Raw genomic sequence first — 19,039 nt, forward strand, 5'->3', positions numbered from 1 at the left:
ATAGCTGCGAGGGAGGGAGAGAGCTGAGTATAGCTGCGAGGGGGGGAGAGGGAGCTGCGTATTGGGGAGAGGGGGGAGCTTTGAGGGGAGTGGAGAGAGCTGCGGGGGGGAGAGAGCTGCGAGGGGGGAGAGGGCTGCGAGAATAGTTGCGAGGGGTGGGAGAGCTGCGAGGGGTTGAGAGAGCTGTGAGAATCGCTGCGAGGGGGGAGGGATCTGCGAGAATAGCTACGAGGGGTGAGAGAGCTGCGAGGGAGGGAGGGAGCTGAGTATAGCTGCGAGGGGGGGAGAGGGAGCTGAGTATAGCTGTGAGGGGGGGAGAGGGGGGAGAGTGAGCTGAGTATAGCTGCGAGGGGGGGAGATGGGGGGAGCTGCGAGGGGAGTGGAGAGAGCTGTGGGGGGGAGCTGCGAGGGGAGTGGAGAGAGCTGCGGGGGGGAGAGAGCTGTGAGGGGGGAGATCGCAGCGAGAATAGCTGCGAGGGGGGAGATCGCAGCGAGAATAGCTGCGAGGGGGAGATCGCAGCGAGAATAGCTGCGAGGGGGGAGAGTGCTGCGAGAATAGCTGCGAGGGGGGAGAGAGCGCTGCGAGAATAGCTGCGAGGGGGGAGAGAGCGCTGCGATAATAGCTGCGAGGGGGGAGAGAGAGCTGCCAGAATAGCTGCGAGGGGGGAGAGAGAACTGCCAGAATTGCTGCGAGGGGGGAGATAGAGCTGCGAGAATAGCTGCGAGGGGGGAGAGAGCTGCGAGAATAGCTGCGAGGGGAGAGAGAGAGCTGCGAGAATAGCTGCGAGGGGAGAGAGAGAGCTGCGAAAATAGCTGCGAGGGGAGAGAGAGAGAGCTGCGAAAATAGCTGCGAGGGAGAGAGAGAGAGCTGCGAAAATAGCTGCGAGGGGAGAGAGAGCTGCGAAAATAGCTGCGAGGGGAGAGAGAGCTGTGGGAATAGCTGCGAGGGGGGAGAGCTGCGAGAATAGCTGCGAGGGGTCGAGAATAGCTGCGAGGGGGCGAGAGAGCTGCGAGGGGGGAGAGAGCTGGAGAATAGCTGCAAGGGGGGAGAGAAATGGGGAGCGAAATGTAGGGATAAAGAGGGAGTGAGGGTGCTGGGGTTAGTTGAGGGAAAGAGGGAGACTGAAATGGATGGAGTGGGCTTGAGAAAAAATGGAGGGAAGAAGAGAGGAAGTGAAGGGGCTGGGCATAGCTTAAAGTGAGAAGCTGAGGGGGAGAAAGAAAAGGAGGTAGAAGGGTAAAGACATAAATAAATGGAGAGAGGGAGTGAGGGGGCTGGCGATCGGTATAGCTCGGAAGCAGGAGCATGGGGATACTTTCTGTGTGTGGGTATGTGTGTCTGCATAGCATGTTGAGGATGTGCTAACATTGGACACCCCCTGTTTTGAGAGTGGGCCCATAGCCTTGGCTCCCTGTCTTCACGCCCCATACAAATCTACAACGCCATGATGATGGCATTCTGTTACACTGCCACCAATGGGGAAGATAATTAACTGCAGTGACTGAAATAGGAGAGGGGAGATGGAGAAGGCGAGAGAGAGAGACTGAGAGGGTGTTTGTGTGTGTGGTGCCAGGGTAAGACTGGAGGGGTGACAGGTGGCACGGTTTTTCCCTAGAGGATAAACCAGTGGAGAGGAAAATTCAACCTCCTTCCTCTCCTCTCCTCTCATTTTCCCTCTTCCCCTATCCTATCTCTCCCTCATGTACCCCTTATTTTTATTGACAATGTTTCCTTCCCTCCTTTCTCCTTCAGGCCCTGTTCCATACTATCACCAACTCCTCTTTTCAAATCATCCCCTTTCACACACTTTTTTTGATTCCTCCTCTCCTCTCTTCTCTTCTCTCCTTCCCCTGTTTCCTCAGTAGCTCACTCAGTGTGTGTGGAGTGTGTGGGGGTGAAACAGCCCATGTTTGGTTTGGCTCCACGGTGAAGTGAACGGTCTCCTCATGGCCTGACTGTGTAATTATCTGGGAGCTATACAGAAAGACTCATGTGAAGACCAAATTACAGCAGAGGAACTTGTTGATGCAATGAAAGCCTTTAAGTCCCAGGAAAACTCCAGGGCTGGGTGGCATACCAAACCTTTTTTGATGTACTCAAAGTACCATTATTAGCATTTTTTTTTAAACCACTCCTCTAAAAATGGTAGATTATCCAATACTGAACAAGGTCTGATTTCATTATTACTGAAAACTGGAAACAAAAATCTGGGAAACCAGGCCTGGTATTCATAGCTGACTTTGAAAAGGTTTAATGTACGACTGGAATTTATATATAAATGCCTGGAATATTTCAATTTTGGAGAATCACTTTTACAGTGCCTTGCGAAAGTATTCGGCCCCCTTGAACTTTGCGACCTTTTGCCACATTTCAGGCTTCAAACATAAAGATATAAAACTGTATTTTTTTGTGAAGAATCAACAACAAGTGGGACACAATCATGAAGTGGAACGACATTTATTGGATATTTCAAACTTTTTTAACAAATCAAAAACTGAAAAATTGGGCGTGCAAAATTATTCAGCCCCCTTAAGTTAATACTTTGTAGCGCCACCTTTTGCTGCGATTACAGCTGTAAGTCGCTTGGGGTATGTCTCTATCAGTTTTGCACATCGAGAGACTGCAATTTTTTCCCATTACTCCTTGCAAAACAGCTCGAGCTCAGTGAGGTTGGATGGAGAGCATTTGTGAACAGCAGTTTTCAGTTCTTTCCACAGATTCTCGATTGGATTCAGGTCTGGACTTTGACTTGGCCATTCTAACACCTGGATATGTTTATTTTTGAACCATTCCATTGTAGATTTTGCTTCATGTTTTGGATCATTGTCTTGTTGGAAGACAAATTTCCGTCCCAGTCTCAGGTCTTTTGCAGACTCCATCAGGTTTTCTTCCAGGTCCTGGTCCTGTATTTGGCTCCATCCATCTTCCCATCAATTTTAACCATCTTCCCTGTCCCTGCTGAAGAAAAGCAGGCCCAAACCATGATGCTGCCACCACCATGTTTGACAGTGGGGATGGTGTGTTCAGCTGTGTTGCTTTTACGCCAAACATAACGTTTTGCATTGTTGCCAAAAAGTTCAATTTTGGTTTCATCTGACCAGAGCACCTTCTTCCACATGTTTGGTGTGTCTCCCAGGTGGCTTGTGGCAAACTTTAAACGACACTTTTTATGGATATCTTTAAGAAATGGCTTTCTTCTTGCCACTCCTCCATAAAGGCCAGATTTGTGCAATATACGACTGATTGTTGTCCTATGGACAGAGTCCCCCACCTCAGCTGTAGATCTCTGCAGTTCATCCAGAGTGATCATGGGCCTCTTGGCTGCATCTCTGATCAGTCTTCTCCTTGTATGAGCTGAAGGTTTAGAGGGACGGCCAGGTCTTGGTAGAAATGCAGTGGTCTGATACTCCTTCCATTTCAATATTATCGCTTGCACAGTGCTCCTTGGGATGTTTAAAGCTTGGGAAATCTTTTTGTATCCAAATCCGGCTTTAAACTTCTTCACAACAGTATCTCGGACCTGCCTGGTGTGTTCCTTGTTCTTCATGATGCTCTCTGCGCTTTTAACGGACCTCTGAGACTATCACAGTGCAGGTGCATTTATACGGAGACTTGATTACACACAGGTGGATTGTATTTATCATCATTAGTCATTTAGGTCAACATTGGATCATTCAGAGATCCTCACTGAACTTCTGGAGAGAGTTTGCTGCACTGAAAGTAAAGGGGCTGAATAATTTTGCACGCCCAATTTTTCAGTTTTTGATTTGTTAAAAAAGTTTGAAATATCCAATAAATGTCGTTCCACTTCATGATTGTGTCCCACTTGTTGATTCTTCACAAAAAAATACAGTTTTATATCTTTATGTTTGAAGCCTGAAATGTGGCAAAAGGTCGCAAAGTTCAAGGGGGCCGAATACTTTCGCAAGGGGTTAAAGGTATGTATAGTATCCCTAAGTATAAACTGGTAAATAATGACTACTTGTCAGAGTAATAAACTGCCAAGAGGCGTAAAACAAGGTTGTCCACTATCAGCATATCTATTTATTATGGCCATTGAAATGTTCGCAATTAAAATCAGATCCAACAATAGTATCAAGGGCCTAGAAATCCTGGGCTTAAAAACATGTCGTTATTCATCTTTTCATTTAAATCCACAATTAGAATCCCTCCACTGCCTCATGGATGATCTAGATCATTTCTCGATTACAACCAAATTATGGTACTATATTACGTATTGGATCACAAAAATATACAACTTTTACATTACCGTGGAGTTTACCAATAAAATGGTCTAACGGTGAAGTGAACATACTTATATCTACTTATATTCTGAAAGAAAGAAATGATCTCATTCCAACACATTTCAATAGAAAGTTAGCAAAAATGATAAGATCTTGCTACCTTGGAAAGGAAAATACCTGTCTATTTGTGGAGAAATCACCCTGATCAACTGTATGGCCTTGCCTACACCTGGCAAGCCAGACACAATTTAATGGGCCTATTTATATAATGAATAGGGCAGAAGTTGTTTAAATGTTAAAGCGTTAGACCTCTCACTAAAGACTTTAGTAAGATGTTCAAGAATGGCCTTTTATCCTTTTATTCAGATTACAAGCGCACATTCAGGTATTTTAAAATAAATTTTGAAATAATTTTGAAATAATCTCTCAAATAATGCTGTTTTTAAAACAAGCCATATAAAGTTGGTTGCAAATTCAAAAGACAGAACAAATATTACAACAAATATTATGGTGAAACTAAAATATTTATTTTTTGGAAAAGGTATAATATTTGTAAATGATATCCTAAATAGGGCTGTTGGAGTTATGTCACACACGTAGCCAACAAAAATATATGGAAATGTCTGCTCTACTCAAAATTACAACCAACTAATTGCAGCATTACTGCAAAAATTGAGAGGTAAGTGGAAGGGGGAGAAAGTAAGGAACTTGTTTGTCGGGCATGCATTAAAGGAAATTATGATAAATCAAAAGTACCAGTTTAATTTAAGGGCTGAAAAAATGAAAGCTGTGCCATAAAGATTGCACAATTCTTGGGAAAGAGATTTTTAATTGTACCGATTCCATGGCACATGGTTTTTGAACTGATACACACAACAGCGGCAGATTAAACACTTCTTGCAACCAGTAGAATGTTATCTATATGGGGGATACAACCATCCCAGCTCTGCAGATTTAGCTGCAAACTGTCCACACTTATTCATTCAAAGAATTTTCTTTATTTTGACACATGGAATCATGTAGTAACCATTTTTTTTTTTTTTTTACATCAAAATATATATTTCATATTTGAGATTCTTCAAAGTAGCACCCTTTGCCTTGATGACAGCTTTGCACACTCTTGGCATTCTCTCAACCAGCTTCACAGGGTAGTCACCTGGAATGCAATTCAATTAACAGGTGTCCCTTACATTGATGGAAGCCACAATCTATCTGCAATATTAAAACTGATCTACCCCCTAAAAAATAAAACAATTATTATCTGGGAGTTGGAGAGAGGAGAGGCTGCTGCCTACAGTTGATCTGGCCCGGCTCACTCACTCACTAAAATGCCCACCGGACAACCATCCAATCTCCCACCTACCCTATTGTGAGAGGATTATGCTTAAATGATGCAGGGTTAAAGTGTGTGGATTTGTTTTTGTCCGTGTGCCTTGAGCATGTTCATTCCTCAACAAACGACTGAAACGCTGGAAACCAGGGAAGCTCGACTGCATGTAGAAATGGAGCACACTGCATACATGTCCACTTTAGCCAGTTCTAGTGTCACTGACGTTAATGTGCTGCTAACAGTTTAACTTCCTCCACTGCCCGACTGCCCCATACTGGGCTACAAACCAGTGATCTTCTCAAATCAAATTGTATTTGTCACATACACATGGTTAGCAGATGTTAATGCGAGTGTAGCGAAATGCTTGAGCTTCTAGTTCCGACCATGCAGTAATATCTAATAAGTAATCTAACCTAACAATTTCACAACTACCTTATATACACACACACACAAGTGTAAAGGAATTAATAAGAATATGTACGTAGAAATATATGAATGAGCGATGCCCGAACGGCATAGGCAAGATGCAGTAAATGGTATAGAGTACAGAATATACAGATGAGTAATGTAGGGTATGTAAACATTATATAAAGTGGCATTGTTTAAAGTGGCTCGTGATACATTTATTACATATATTTTTCCATTATTAAAGTGGCTGGAGTTGAGTCAGTATGTTGGCAGCAGCCACTCAATGTTAGTAATGGCTGTTTAACAGTCTGATGGCCTTGAGATAGAAGCTGTTTTTCAGTCTCTCGGTCCCATCTTTGATGCACCTGTACTGACCTCACCTTCTGGATGATAGCGGGGTGAACAGGCAGTGGCTCGGGTGGTTGTTGTCCTTGATGATCTTTTTGGCCTTCCTGTGACATCGGGTGGTGTAGGTGTCCTGGAGGGCAGGTAGTTTGGCCCCGGTGATGCGTTGTGCAGACCTCACTACCCTCTGGAGAGCCTTACGGTTGTGAGCGGAGCAGTTGCGGTACCAGGCGGTGATACAGCCCAACAGGATGCTCTCGATTGTGCATCTGTAAAAGTTAGTGAGTGTTTTCGGTGACCAGCCAAATTTCATCAGCCTACTGAGGTTGAAGAGGCGCTACTGCGCCTTCTTCTCCACTCTCTGTGTGGGTGGACCATTTCAGTTTGTCTGTGATGTGTACGCTGAGGAACTTTCCACCTTCTCCACTACTGTCCTGTCGATGTGGATAGGGGGCTGCTCACTCTGCTGTTTCCTGAAGTCCATGATCATCTCCTTTGTTTTGTTGACATTCAGTGTGAGGTTATTTTCCTGACACCACACTCCGAGGGCCCTCAACTCCTCCCTGTAGGCCGTCTCGTTGTTGTTGGAAATCAAGCCTACCACCGTAGTGTCGTCTGCAAACTTGATGATTGAGTTGGAAGCAGGCATGGCCACGCAGTCATGGGTGAACAGGGAGTACAGGAGAGGGCTGAGAACGCACCCTTGTGGGGCCCCAGTGTTGAGGATCAGCAAGTTGGAGATGTTGTTACCTACCCTCACCACCTGGGGGTGGCCCGTCAGGAAGTCCAGGACTCAGTTGCACAGGGCAGCGTCGAGACCCAGGGTCTCGAGCTTAATGACGAGTTTGGAGGGTGCTATGGTGTTAAATGCTGAGCTGTAGTCGATGAACAGCATTCTTACATGGGTATTCCTCTTGTTCAGATGGGTTAGGGCAGTATGATTGTGATTGTGTCGTCTGGACACATTGGGGCGGTAAGCAAATTGGAGTGGGTCTAGGGTGTCAGGTAGGGTGGAGGTGATATGTTCTTTGACTTGTCTCTCAAATCACTTCATGAAGACGGAAGGTAGTGCTTCACGGAAACATGGCTCACTCGAGAGACGTTATCGCAGTCGGTACAGCCACCTGTAGTCATTTAGCTCAGTTACCTTCGCTTTCTTGGGAACAGGAGTAATGGTGGCCCTCTTGAAGCATGTGGGAACAGCAGACTGGGATAAGGATTGATTGAATAACCAGCCAGCTGGTCTGCACATGCTCTGAGGACGCGGCCGGGGATGCCGTCTGGGCCTGCAGCCTTGCGAGGGTTAACACGTTTAAATCTTTTACTCACTTTGGCTGCAGTGAAGGAGAGCCTGCAGGTTTTGGTAGCGGGCCGTGTCACTGGCACTGTGTTGTCCTCAAAGCGAGCAAAGAAATTGTTTAGTTTGTCTGGGAGCACGATGTGTTCCGCGACGGGGCTGGTTTTTCTTTTGTAGTCCGTGATTGACTGTAGACCCTGCCACATACCTCTCGTGTCTGAGCCGTTGAATTGCGACTCTACTTTGTCTCTATACTGACGCTTAGCTTGTTTGATTGCCTTGGAGGGAGTAGCTACACTGTTTGTATTCGATCATGTTTCCGGTCACCTTGCCCTTATTAAAAGCAGTTGTTCATGCTTTCAGTTTTGCGTGAATGCTGCCACCAATCCACGGTTTCTGGTTGGAGAATGTTTTAATAGACACTGTGGGTACAACATCACCGATGCACTTGCTAATAAACTCACTCCCCGAATCAGCGTGTTCATCAATGTTGTTGTTCGACGCTATGCGGAACATATCCCAGTCTACGTGATATAAGCAATCTTGACGCGTGGAATCGGATTGGTCGGACCAGCGTTGCACAGACCTGAGCACGGCTGCTTCCTGTTTTAGGTTGTCTATAGGCTGGCAGCAACAAAATGGAGTCGTGGTCAGCTTTTCCGAAAGGAGGGCGGGGGAAGGCTTTATATGCGCCGCGGAAGTTAGAATAACAATGATCCAGGGTTTTGCCAGCCCGGGTCGCGCAATCGATATGCTGGAGATATGCTTAGGGAGACTTGTTTTCAGATTAGCCTTGTTCAAATTCCCAGCTACAATAAATGCAGTCTCAGGATATGTGGTTTCCAGTTTACATAGTCAAATGAAGTTCTTTCAGGGCCGTCGGTGTCTGCTTGGGGGGAATATACACAACTGTGAATATAATCTAAGAGAATTCTCTTGGTAGATAATGCGGTCGGCATTTGATTGTGTAAGGAATTCTATGTCAGGTGAACAAAAGGACTTGAGTTCCTGTTTGTTGTTATGATCACACTGCATCTCGTTAATCATAAGGCATCCCCCCCCCCCCCCTCGCCCTTCTTCTTACCAGAGAGATGCTTGATTCTGGCGGCTCGATGCGTGAAGAAACCAGGTGGCTGTACCGACTCCAATAGCGTCTCTCGAGTGAGCCATGTTTCCGTGAAACAAAGAATGTTAGTCTCTGATGTCTCTCTAGAAGGTAACCCTTGCTTTGATTTTGTCTACTTTGTTGTCAAGAGACTGGACATTGGCGATTAGTATGCTCGGGAGCTGTGCGCAATGTGCCCGTATACGGAGCCTGACCAGAAGACCGCTCCGTCTGCCCCTTCTGCGGCGCCGTTGTTTTTGGTTGCCGGCTGGCATCCGATCCTTTGTTCTGGGTGGTGGACCAAACATTGGATCCACTTCGAGAAAGTCCTATTTCTGGTCGTAATGTTGGTGAGTTGCTGGGGAAACAATGTAAGAAATAACACACAAAAAACAAAATACGGCATAGTTTCCTAGGAACGCGAAGCGAGGCGGCCATCTCTGTCGGCGCTGGACCATACTCCTTAACAGCGTTCCAACGGGTTGAGCCACACAAAAGGTACTTCTTGGATGGCTCCATCTGACATTGCAAGCTAGCTTTGGAGTTTTTTTGTTTAAAATGTCTTATCGTTGTTGCGTTGTCGAGAGGGAACCGGCAAGTGTATACCATGTGTATCCTTTGCATATGACTATTAAAACTGGAAACTTGAGTGAGCTTACTGTATGTTCTTAACTCCGTTACAATAGGACGGCTGATGCTAGCAGATGGAAAGGCTAATGCTAATTGATGACTCGTAGATGATTGCCAATGGTAGCTGATGCTAGCTGATGGCTAGTGCTACAGTGGTTGATATCTAATGCTAGCTGGCATCCATATAGCCACATCTGACTGGCTAAAGGAGAAGTCATATAATGAAGTGAGCCTCTGTTCCCAGACGGTGCTGATGTGGAGTGGTCCCCTGACGGTTAAGGAGGTTACAGAGGGGTACAGGGGGTTGCAGGAAGAGCCTGTGTGTTTTTGGCAGGGGTAAAGGGCTAAAGGGAGCTCATTTCACGCCCCTTTATTTGCACAGGTCCCAGGAGAGCGACATTATCAACTCCACCAGCTGGTTCACACACGGCATGGAAATCACATTACACTTAACGGCCCTTCAGATGCAACAATGTGCTTGAGAGATAATGCTGAACGTGTGTGTGTTTTTTGTATTTGCCATCTATTTTCATGCCCTGTTGGTACAAAACTGAGTCTGTTTTGATAAAGATGATGGCGTTCATGACACTGCCGCTAACAATGACGACGTTGATGATGATGACCTTGACTTATTGCCATGATGTTGACGATTACGACGATGACAATGAAATGGAGGACGATGATGAGTAGTCAACCATTATTCCAATGACATGTGTCCCCCCCTCCTGCAGGTGCACCATCGGTCAGCTGAGAGACTGCGTAACCTGTGCTGCGCCAACAGAGGCACCTTCATCAAGGTGGGTCAACACCTGGGAGCCCTTGACTACCTCCTACCTGAGGAGTACACCTCCACCCTCAAAGTCCTGCACAGCAGAGCACCACAGAGTTCTATGGAGGAGATTCAGCAGGTCATCAGAGAAGAACTGGGGAAGGAGGTAGGCCTGGGGGGGTGGGTGGTAGATCCTGGAGTAGATGTGTTTGTATGTTTATTGATTGTGAATATGGGGACAGTGGAGTTTTTCAGCTTTGTTTAGCATTTTATCCCGCTATGAACTAAACAAGTGGGAAGATTGTCGGGTGAAAAGCTTGGTAAATCAGGCCCTTGGTTCTGAAAGCACATTGGTTCTAAATAAGGACTGTTGGTTCCAGAAGCGTTTTGGTTATACTGTAGATGGGTCTTGTGTCTGTTTTGTTATGACAGTCTTTTAGACTGTGTCTGAGACGAGGTAATTGTTCTGTTATTTGGGCACGACTTTCCTTGGTCCTTCTGTCACTTTCTGATTTCGGTGTGTGTGTGTGCGCATGTTAGATGGTCTTGTCATGGTTAGTTGGGTTCACTGCAGCAGCCAAATTATCCCTCAGTCTCTCCTCTCTTTTCTACTCCCCTTTTCATCTCTCTGTCTCCATGCACGCACCTCTGTTTATGACAGAGTTGTTCAGTTGAAAAGCCAAAGCTGTTTCCCACGTCCCCTGGCTCTATTTAGATCAGGAATTATTGATAGTACAGAGAGGTGTAGCTTGGAGGCAGATAGACAGGTTGTTTCTCTCTTACAGCAACACACTGATCCTGGACCTGATCCTATTCTTATTTTCAATGACGGCCTAGGAACAGTGGGTTAACTGCCTTGTTTAGGGGCAGAACGACATTTGTACCTTGTCAGCTCAGGGATTCGATCTTGCAACCTTTCGGTTACTAGTCCAACGCTCTAACATTGATCCTGTGATGAAATCATCCAGCCAGAGGCACTTTACTAAACACTTAAGCAGACTTCTACTTAACATTAAAGGCTGCCAGGCTTAACTTAATTTGTCCTGAGATTTTCATTAAACGTGTTAGCTACAGTATGTGAGTAAGAGGAGGAATTGAAGTTTATCTTTCATGTCTGACACATTTCTGCTTCCTGTTGCACCTTCGACAACCACTGTGATTATTATTATCTATGAACATTTGAACATCTTGGCCATGTTATAATTTCCACCCGGAACAGCAAGAAGAGGACTGGCCACCCCTCATTGCCTGGTTCCTCTCTAGGTTTCTTCCTAGGTTCTGGCCTTTCTAGGGAGTTTTTCCTAGCCACCGTGCTTCTAAACCAGCATTGCTTGCTTTTTGGGGTTTTAGGCTGGGTTTCTGTACAGCACTTTGAGATATCAGCTGATGTAAAAAGGGCTTCAGAAATACATTTGATTGATTGATTTAACTTTGTTCAGTTGTCAATAAATGCCAGACATGTTCATTGTGAATTTAAAGTTTCAACAGCTGTCTACTTTGTTATAAATTATTTTATTATTGGTAATTAGAAAACTACCTCAACATTTCTTTGTCACTTGTCTGTTGTTCCTCATATGGTTAGAAAAGTTTCCGAACTCTTTTTACAGATTACTCTCGTGTGTGTGTGTGTGTGTGTGTGTGTGTGTGTGTGTGTGTGTGTGTTGCAGGTCTGCTGCGGCAGATATTACTTTGTCTTTGTTTCCAGCCAGCTTATGAAGTCAAATCAGGGTAGGCTATTTGTGTGAGAAGCCATTCATTGGCAGGCCTATTCTAGATTTTTCCCGGTACTCACATCATCATTCAGTGCCTCGGAAGAGATTAAGGTTGTACGAGCAGCAAGGCGTGACATCCACACACATTTCCTGCTCCTGAATATGTGTAAATACCTTCTCTCTAAATACAGGGTAGGGAATTATCAATGTGTTGCCTCTGATAGTCCCGACACACACACTGTGTGTGTATTTGCGCCACACACAATATGAGCGTCAGGTATCACAACGACAGTACTTTAGATAGCTACATTTTTTACACTGGGTGAGTGGTACTAAAACATACCAGTGACATTTTGTAATTATACTATACCATTGATGTGCTGAGGTCGTGAACTCTGTCACATGGTCGTGGACAAGGCCTAAGTTATTATGTTCAGAGGGCCTACAATGTGTTTCATGCAGGTTTACTGCTTAAGACATCACTTCCTGCGAGCAGACTTGCGGCAGAATTTTTAACTCCTTCTCTCTCCGTCTCTCTGTGGGTTTCTTTTTAATCCTCCAGATTTACCAAATGCACCACCAAAATACAACATTTGACTTTTCTGTTAAAAGCCAGAGCACGTCTCGCTCTAGCAGACTGTTAAGACGTGTACCCTTTACTGTAGCATCCTTGAAGAAGGTGTGCCTCTTGGGAGGAAATTATACTTTTATTATTTGGGCCGTAGAAGTCCTTGTTTTTATGAATTTTAGATTAATACGAAAGAGGTGTGCTTGAATTAGGAATTGTTCAGGCTTCAAGTTGGCTCAAAATAGGCTATTGCTGCTGTGGCATGAAGGGAGCGTTCAGTGGCTGGCAGGAGTGTGTTTGTTTTTCGATTAGTTTGTTTAGTGTGTGTTTGTGTTTTGCCGCTGCTCCCTCATGCACAACCTCTTTACTGACTGAGTGAACCACATTAATCAGTGTCTCACACATACACGCACACACACACATCATGGGACTTATGGAGAAGGAGGGGTGAAGTATGATAGAGGGAGGAGCACCACATAGTGACTTCGGAACGTATTCACACCCCTTGACTTTTTCCGCATTTTGATGTCGAAAATCTAAAATTTATTACATTTAGATTTTTTGGGGTCATTGTCCTACACACAATACCCCATAATGTCAAAGTGGAATTATGTTTTTTTATTTATTTATTTTTTATGTTTACAAATTTATTAAAAGCTGAAATGTCTTTAGTCAATAAGTATTCAACCCCTTTGTTATGACATCCTAAATAAGTTCAGGAGGTCACATAATTTACATGGACAATAACAGTATTTTTTTAATGACTACCTTATCTCTGTCCCCCAAACATGTGTAAGGTCCCTCAGTCGAGCAATGAATTTCAAACACAGATTCAACCACAAAGACCAGGGAGGGTTTTCTTTGCCTTGTAAAGAAGTGCACCTATTGGTAAATGGGTAAAAATTAAAAAAGCAGACGCTGATTATTCCTTTGAGCATGGTGAAGTTATTAATTACACTTTGGATGGTGAATCAATACACCCAGTCACTACAAATATACAGGCGTCTTTCCTAACTCAGTTGCCGGAGAGGAAAGAAACCACTCATGGTGATTTTAAAACAGTTAAGAGTTTAATGACTGTGATAGGAGAAAACTGAGGATGGATCATCATCATTGTAGGTACTACACAACATTAACCTATTTGACAGAGTGAAAAGAAGGTGGTACAGAATAAAAATATTCCAAACCATGCATCCTGTTTGCAACAAGGCACATTTTTGGGGGTAATTCCAATACGACACATTATGGAGTACCACTCTCGATATTTTCAAGCATAGTGGTTGCTGCATCATATTATGGGTATGTTTAATCGTTTAGGACTGGGGAGTTTCAGGATAAAAAAGAAACGGAATGGAGCTAAGCACAGGTAGAATCCTTGAGGAAAACCTGGTTCAGTCTGCTTTCCACCAGACACTGGGAGATTAATTCACCTTTCAACAGGACAATAACCTAAAACACAAGTCCAAATCTACACTGGAGTTGCTTACCAAGAAGACAATGAATGTTCCTGAGTGGCTGAGCTACAGTTTTGACTTCAAATCTAATTTTATTTGTCACATATACATGGTTAGCAGATGTTAATGCGAGTGTAGCGAAATGCTTGTGCTTCTAGTTCCGACAATGCAGTAATAACCAACAAGTAATCTAACTGATCTTATCTTATACACAGTGTAAGGGGATAAAGAATATATTAATGAGTGATGGTACAGAGCAGCATAGGCAGGATACAGTAGATGGTATTGAGTACAGTATATACATGAGGTGAGTATGTAAACAAAGTGGCATAGTTAAAGTGGCTAGTGATACATGTATTACATAAGGATGCAGTTGATGATATAGAGTACAGTATATACGTATGCATATGAGTGGAATAATGTAGGGTAAGTAACATTATATAAGGTAGCATTGTTTAAAGTGGCTAGTGATATATTTACATCATAGACTTGCATCTAGTTGAAAATCTATGGCAAGACCTGAAAATGGTTCTCTAGCAATGATCAGCAACCAATTTGACAGAGCTTTGAAGAATTTTGAAAAGAATAATGGGTAAATGTTAGGCAATCCAGGTGTGGAAAGCTCTTATGAGACCTACCTAAAAAGTCTCTCAGCTTTAATCGCTGCCAAAGGTGCTGCTACAATGTATTACTCACAGGTGTGAATACTTATGTAAATTAGATTACTTTATTTCATTTTCAATCAATTTGCAAAAATGTCTAAACATGTTTTCACTTTGTCATTATGGGGTAATGTGTGTAGATGGGTGGGAAAACCAAATCAATTGAATCAATTTTGAATTCAGGCTGTAACAACAAAATGTGTAATATGTAAAGGGGTATGAATACTTTCTGAAGGCACTGTATGCTGCTGCCATAATTGTTTGATTATAGGGATTTAATATTACCATTTGTTGCTGCTATATTGTTTATTACGATTATTATGACCATTTGGTATTTATTCTGCCACTTTTACCCCTGTTTACATGTACATTCCTTCCTCAATCCCTCCAGCACCCTCTACATTGGAATAATGGTACTGCACTGACCTGTATATAAGACATGGCGTTTTCATGTTTATTTTCTTCTTTCTCTTCTCTCGCATTTCACTTGTTTCATTTCTGATCTATATTACTACCTCTATTGTGCATTTTACATTCAGCATCACTGCGTCAAGGGAAATCTACTATTCTTTCTAACAACAAAGATGTCTACATATGCACTGTGTACGAAACATTTAGAACACCTGCTCTTTCCATGACATCGACTGACCAGGTGAATGCTATGACCCCTTATTTATGTCACTTGTTAAATCCACTTCAATCGCACAACTCGATATTAGGAAGATGGTTTTTATTGTCTTGCACACTCAGTATATTTCAGGATGTTGTGTATCCCTGGAAATAATCATAATTAATGTAAACATGAAAGTTTTGAAAACATAGTTTGTCCAAAAAAATGTGGTCTTTTGGCTCAACTTTCCCTGGTATGGGGTAAGTGGAGAATAGGGACAGGGTAAGTTGAACTGCCTTTGGGACAGTGGGTGATGGTGCTAGTTGATCAGTTTAATTCATGGAATGGGGGTGTGGTATATTGTATATCGTAAATGTATGCATCCCTTCAGATTTACACTGAGTGTAGAAAACATTAGGAAAACCTTCCTTATATTGAGTTGCACCCCCTTTTTCCCTCAGAACAGCCTCATTTCGTAGGGACATGGATTCTACAAGGTGTGAAATGTTCTACAGGGATGCTGGCCCATGTTGACTCCAATGCTTTCCACAGTTGTGTCAAGTTGTCTGGATGTCCATTGGGTGATGGACCATTCTTGATATTCGCGGGAAACTGTTGAGCGTGAAAAACCCAGCAACATTGCAGTTCTCGACACACTGAAACCGGTGTGCCTGGCACCTATTACCATACCCCGTTCAAAGGCACTGAAGTATTTTGTCTTGCCCATTCACCCTTTGAATAGTACACATGCACAATCCACGTCTCAAGGTTTAAGCATCCTTCTTTAACCCCGTCTCCTCCCCTTCATCTACACCTATTGAAGTGGATTTAACAAGATTCATCAATAATGGATCACAGCGCTCACTTGGATTCATCTGTTCTGTCTATGCCATTGATGTTAATGTCCTAATGTTTTGTACCCTCAATGTACATCTCTGTTCAATATCTCTTATTCTTCCATTCCTTGACCAGTTGTCTGGGACAGGGATGTTGTTTCAATGTGCCAATTCATAGGCAAGTTCTCATCATTTGAGGCTACTAAGCCCATGAAACTGGTCTCTGAGATTTTTGATAGGTTTAGGAAGCTCAGACCCCGTGTGTGCCCTGCTATCATGTCCTCTCTTTTGTACAGGCAGATGTTTACTTTTTTTTTTTTTGTCAGTGTACCTCTTCTGTGTCATTCAGTCCATTTTTTTCCATCTCTTGATGCTGCTTGAATGGACTTCTTCCCTTCTCTCACGTCCTTGGCTGCTCTCTCAAGAACCTCAAGAGGGGATAGACCCCTTCCTGTTTTGTGTTTGTATATATGGGGCATGATGATGTCTGCACTGTAACAATAAAAATGCTCCATCTTGAGTTCATATTGCATGACACATTGCAAAAATACTTTGCATATTGGCCCAGGTCCAGATCGGAGTTGAGCATGTGTAAATGGAACATAATTTCCTTTTTTATGAGCTTTTCTCTCTCTTCGTATTCTGACCTTGAACTTAAGCTCGAGAATAGCATGCTATTCACCCACTATTCATGGGTGCTCAAATAAATGGTGTGGAGGAGGTGTGTATACAGATACGCCGTATTCTGACCTTGACTTAATTCCCCCCAAAAATGCCACCACCTTCACGTGCGAGGAAACAATGAATAAGGTCTAGCAAATCCCACCGGTTTCAAGGTGGAAAAAGCATTTACTTAATTTTTTGTCTGATTAGAAATAACACCATTGTCCGTGCACTGTAATTTACAACTTGATAAGATCTATTGATAAGAGCTAGGTCAATGAGTAATCCGTTTGGAGAAGGGGATTGTAAATACGCACAGCTAATGTTTGAAGGTCATTTTTCCTTATGATGCCTGTATGTGAAACCAGCCATATGGAAGCAAACTGAAAATAATATCAACGTGATGTATTGCGTAGTGAAATAGGCTAGAAATAGCTGTCATGTTATTCAGAATTGTAATTGTGGGCCCTTTTTATAATTTGCCTGGATGAAATTTGGAGACCCAAGCTGTAGGCGTCTGTAGGGCTGACCCTGCCGAGTTGATGTTTTACCGTTGTCATGTTACCGTTGTCAACAGTTCCATGATTAGTGAGAATTAGGGTAGATTTATAGGACTATTGTTGAACCCCTATTGTACACTTTTTTTCCCCCCATCTTCCAATATTTCATGGATTGAACTTGAATATAACTTTCAGGATGAATCAACCCACTATTTATTATTCATCAATATACAGTATGTCATGCGCCCCCCATTTCCTAACCCTAAAATGTGCCTAAGTAATCTACAAGATCGGAGTGTTTAAAAAAAAAAAAAAAAAAATCTACCAGTTGGTGCTGAAACGGAGACAAATGTGCATAGATGGCTTTATTTCATTGATCTCTATATTATGAACCTTTTCTGTTGACAAAATTATAATCAACGTTCACCATATTTAAAGAGCTGGCTTAAGATAAATGTAGTGAAAACCCCTTTGAATGAAAACTCCAAGTGGGAGGGATTTCATCGGTTGAATGAAATATATTCTGAGTGCGCAAGGTAGCCACACCTGCAGAGCGCCTTACTAAGGTAAGTCTGAATCCTAGAGGTCGACCGATTAATCAGAATGGCCGATTAATTAGGGCCGATTTTTCAAGTTTTAATAATAATCGCAAATCGGTATTTTTGGGCGCCGATTTAAAAAAAAATATATATATATATATTTATATTTATATATATTTATATATATATATTTTTTTTTTTATACCTTTTTTAACTAGGCAAATCAGTTAAGAACACATTCTTATTTTCAATGACGCCCTAGGAACGGTGGGTTGACTGCCTTGTTCAGGGGCAGAACGACAGATTTTCACCATGTCAGCTCGGGGGATCCAATCTTGCAACCTTACAGTTAACTAGTCCAACACAATAACGACCTGCCTCCCTCTCGTTGCACTCCACAAGGAGACTGTCTGTTACGTGAATGCAGTAAGCCAAGGTAAGTTGTTAGCTAGCATTAAACTTATCTTATAAAAACCAATCAATCATAATCACTAGTTATCATCAACCATGTGTAGTTATTACTAGATATTATCTAGCGTGTCCTGCGTTGCATATAATTTGACTGAGCATACAAGTATCTAAGTTTTTACATACATTCAAACAGCACTTTCGTGCATTTTGCCAGCAGCTCTACGTTGTGCGTCAAGCATTGCGCTGTTTATGACTTCAAGCCTATCAACTCCCGAGATGAGGCTCGTGTAACCGAAGTGAAATGGCTAGCTAGCTAGCTAGCTAGCGCGCACTAATAGCATTTCAAACGTCACCCGCTCTGAGCCTTCTCGTAGTTGTTCCCCTTGCTCTGCATGGGTAATGCTGCTTCGATGGTGGCTGTTGTCGTTGTGTTGCTGGTTCGAGCCCAGGGAGGAGCGAGGAGAGTGAAGAAAGCTATACTGTTACACTGGCAATACTAAAGTGCCTATAAGAACATTGAATAGTCAAAGGTTAATGAAATACAAATGGTATAGAGGGAAATAGTCCCATAATTCTTATAATAACTTCAACCTAAAACTTCTTACCTGGGAATATTGAAGACTCATGTTAAAAGGAACCACCAGCTTTCATATATTCTCATGTTCTGAGCAAGGAACTGAAACGTTAGCTTTCTTACATAGCACATATTGCACTTTTACTTTCTTCACCAACACTTTTGTTTTTGCATTATTTAAACCAAATTGAACATGTTTCATTATTTACTTGAAGCTAAATTGATTTTATTGATTTTATTGATATTAAGTTAAAATAAGTGTTCATTCAGTATTGTTGTAATTGTTATTATTACAAATAAATAAATAAAAAATTGTCCGATTGAATCGGTATTGGCTTTTTTGGTCCTCCAATAATCGATATCGGAATCGGCGTTGAAAAA

The 19,039-nt window shown here is 42.9% G+C and overlaps 1 protein-coding gene across 1 annotated transcript in view; it reads left to right on the top strand.

Moving 5' to 3' along the window:
* Positions 1-19,039, top strand: part of adck1 (aarF domain containing kinase 1) — a 171,861-nt gene that overhangs the window by 67,857 nt on the left and 84,965 nt on the right. The window contains exon 4 of the mRNA XM_021573702.2: positions 10,092-10,295. Within this exon, the coding sequence (XP_021429377.2) occupies positions 10,092-10,295 (204 nt within the window). The remainder of the gene's footprint in view (positions 1-10,091; positions 10,296-19,039) is intronic.

The sequence above is a fragment of the Oncorhynchus mykiss genome, chromosome 19 (assembly GCF_013265735.2).
Source record: "Oncorhynchus mykiss isolate Arlee chromosome 19, USDA_OmykA_1.1, whole genome shotgun sequence".
Taxonomy (NCBI): domain Eukaryota; kingdom Metazoa; phylum Chordata; class Actinopteri; order Salmoniformes; family Salmonidae; genus Oncorhynchus; species Oncorhynchus mykiss.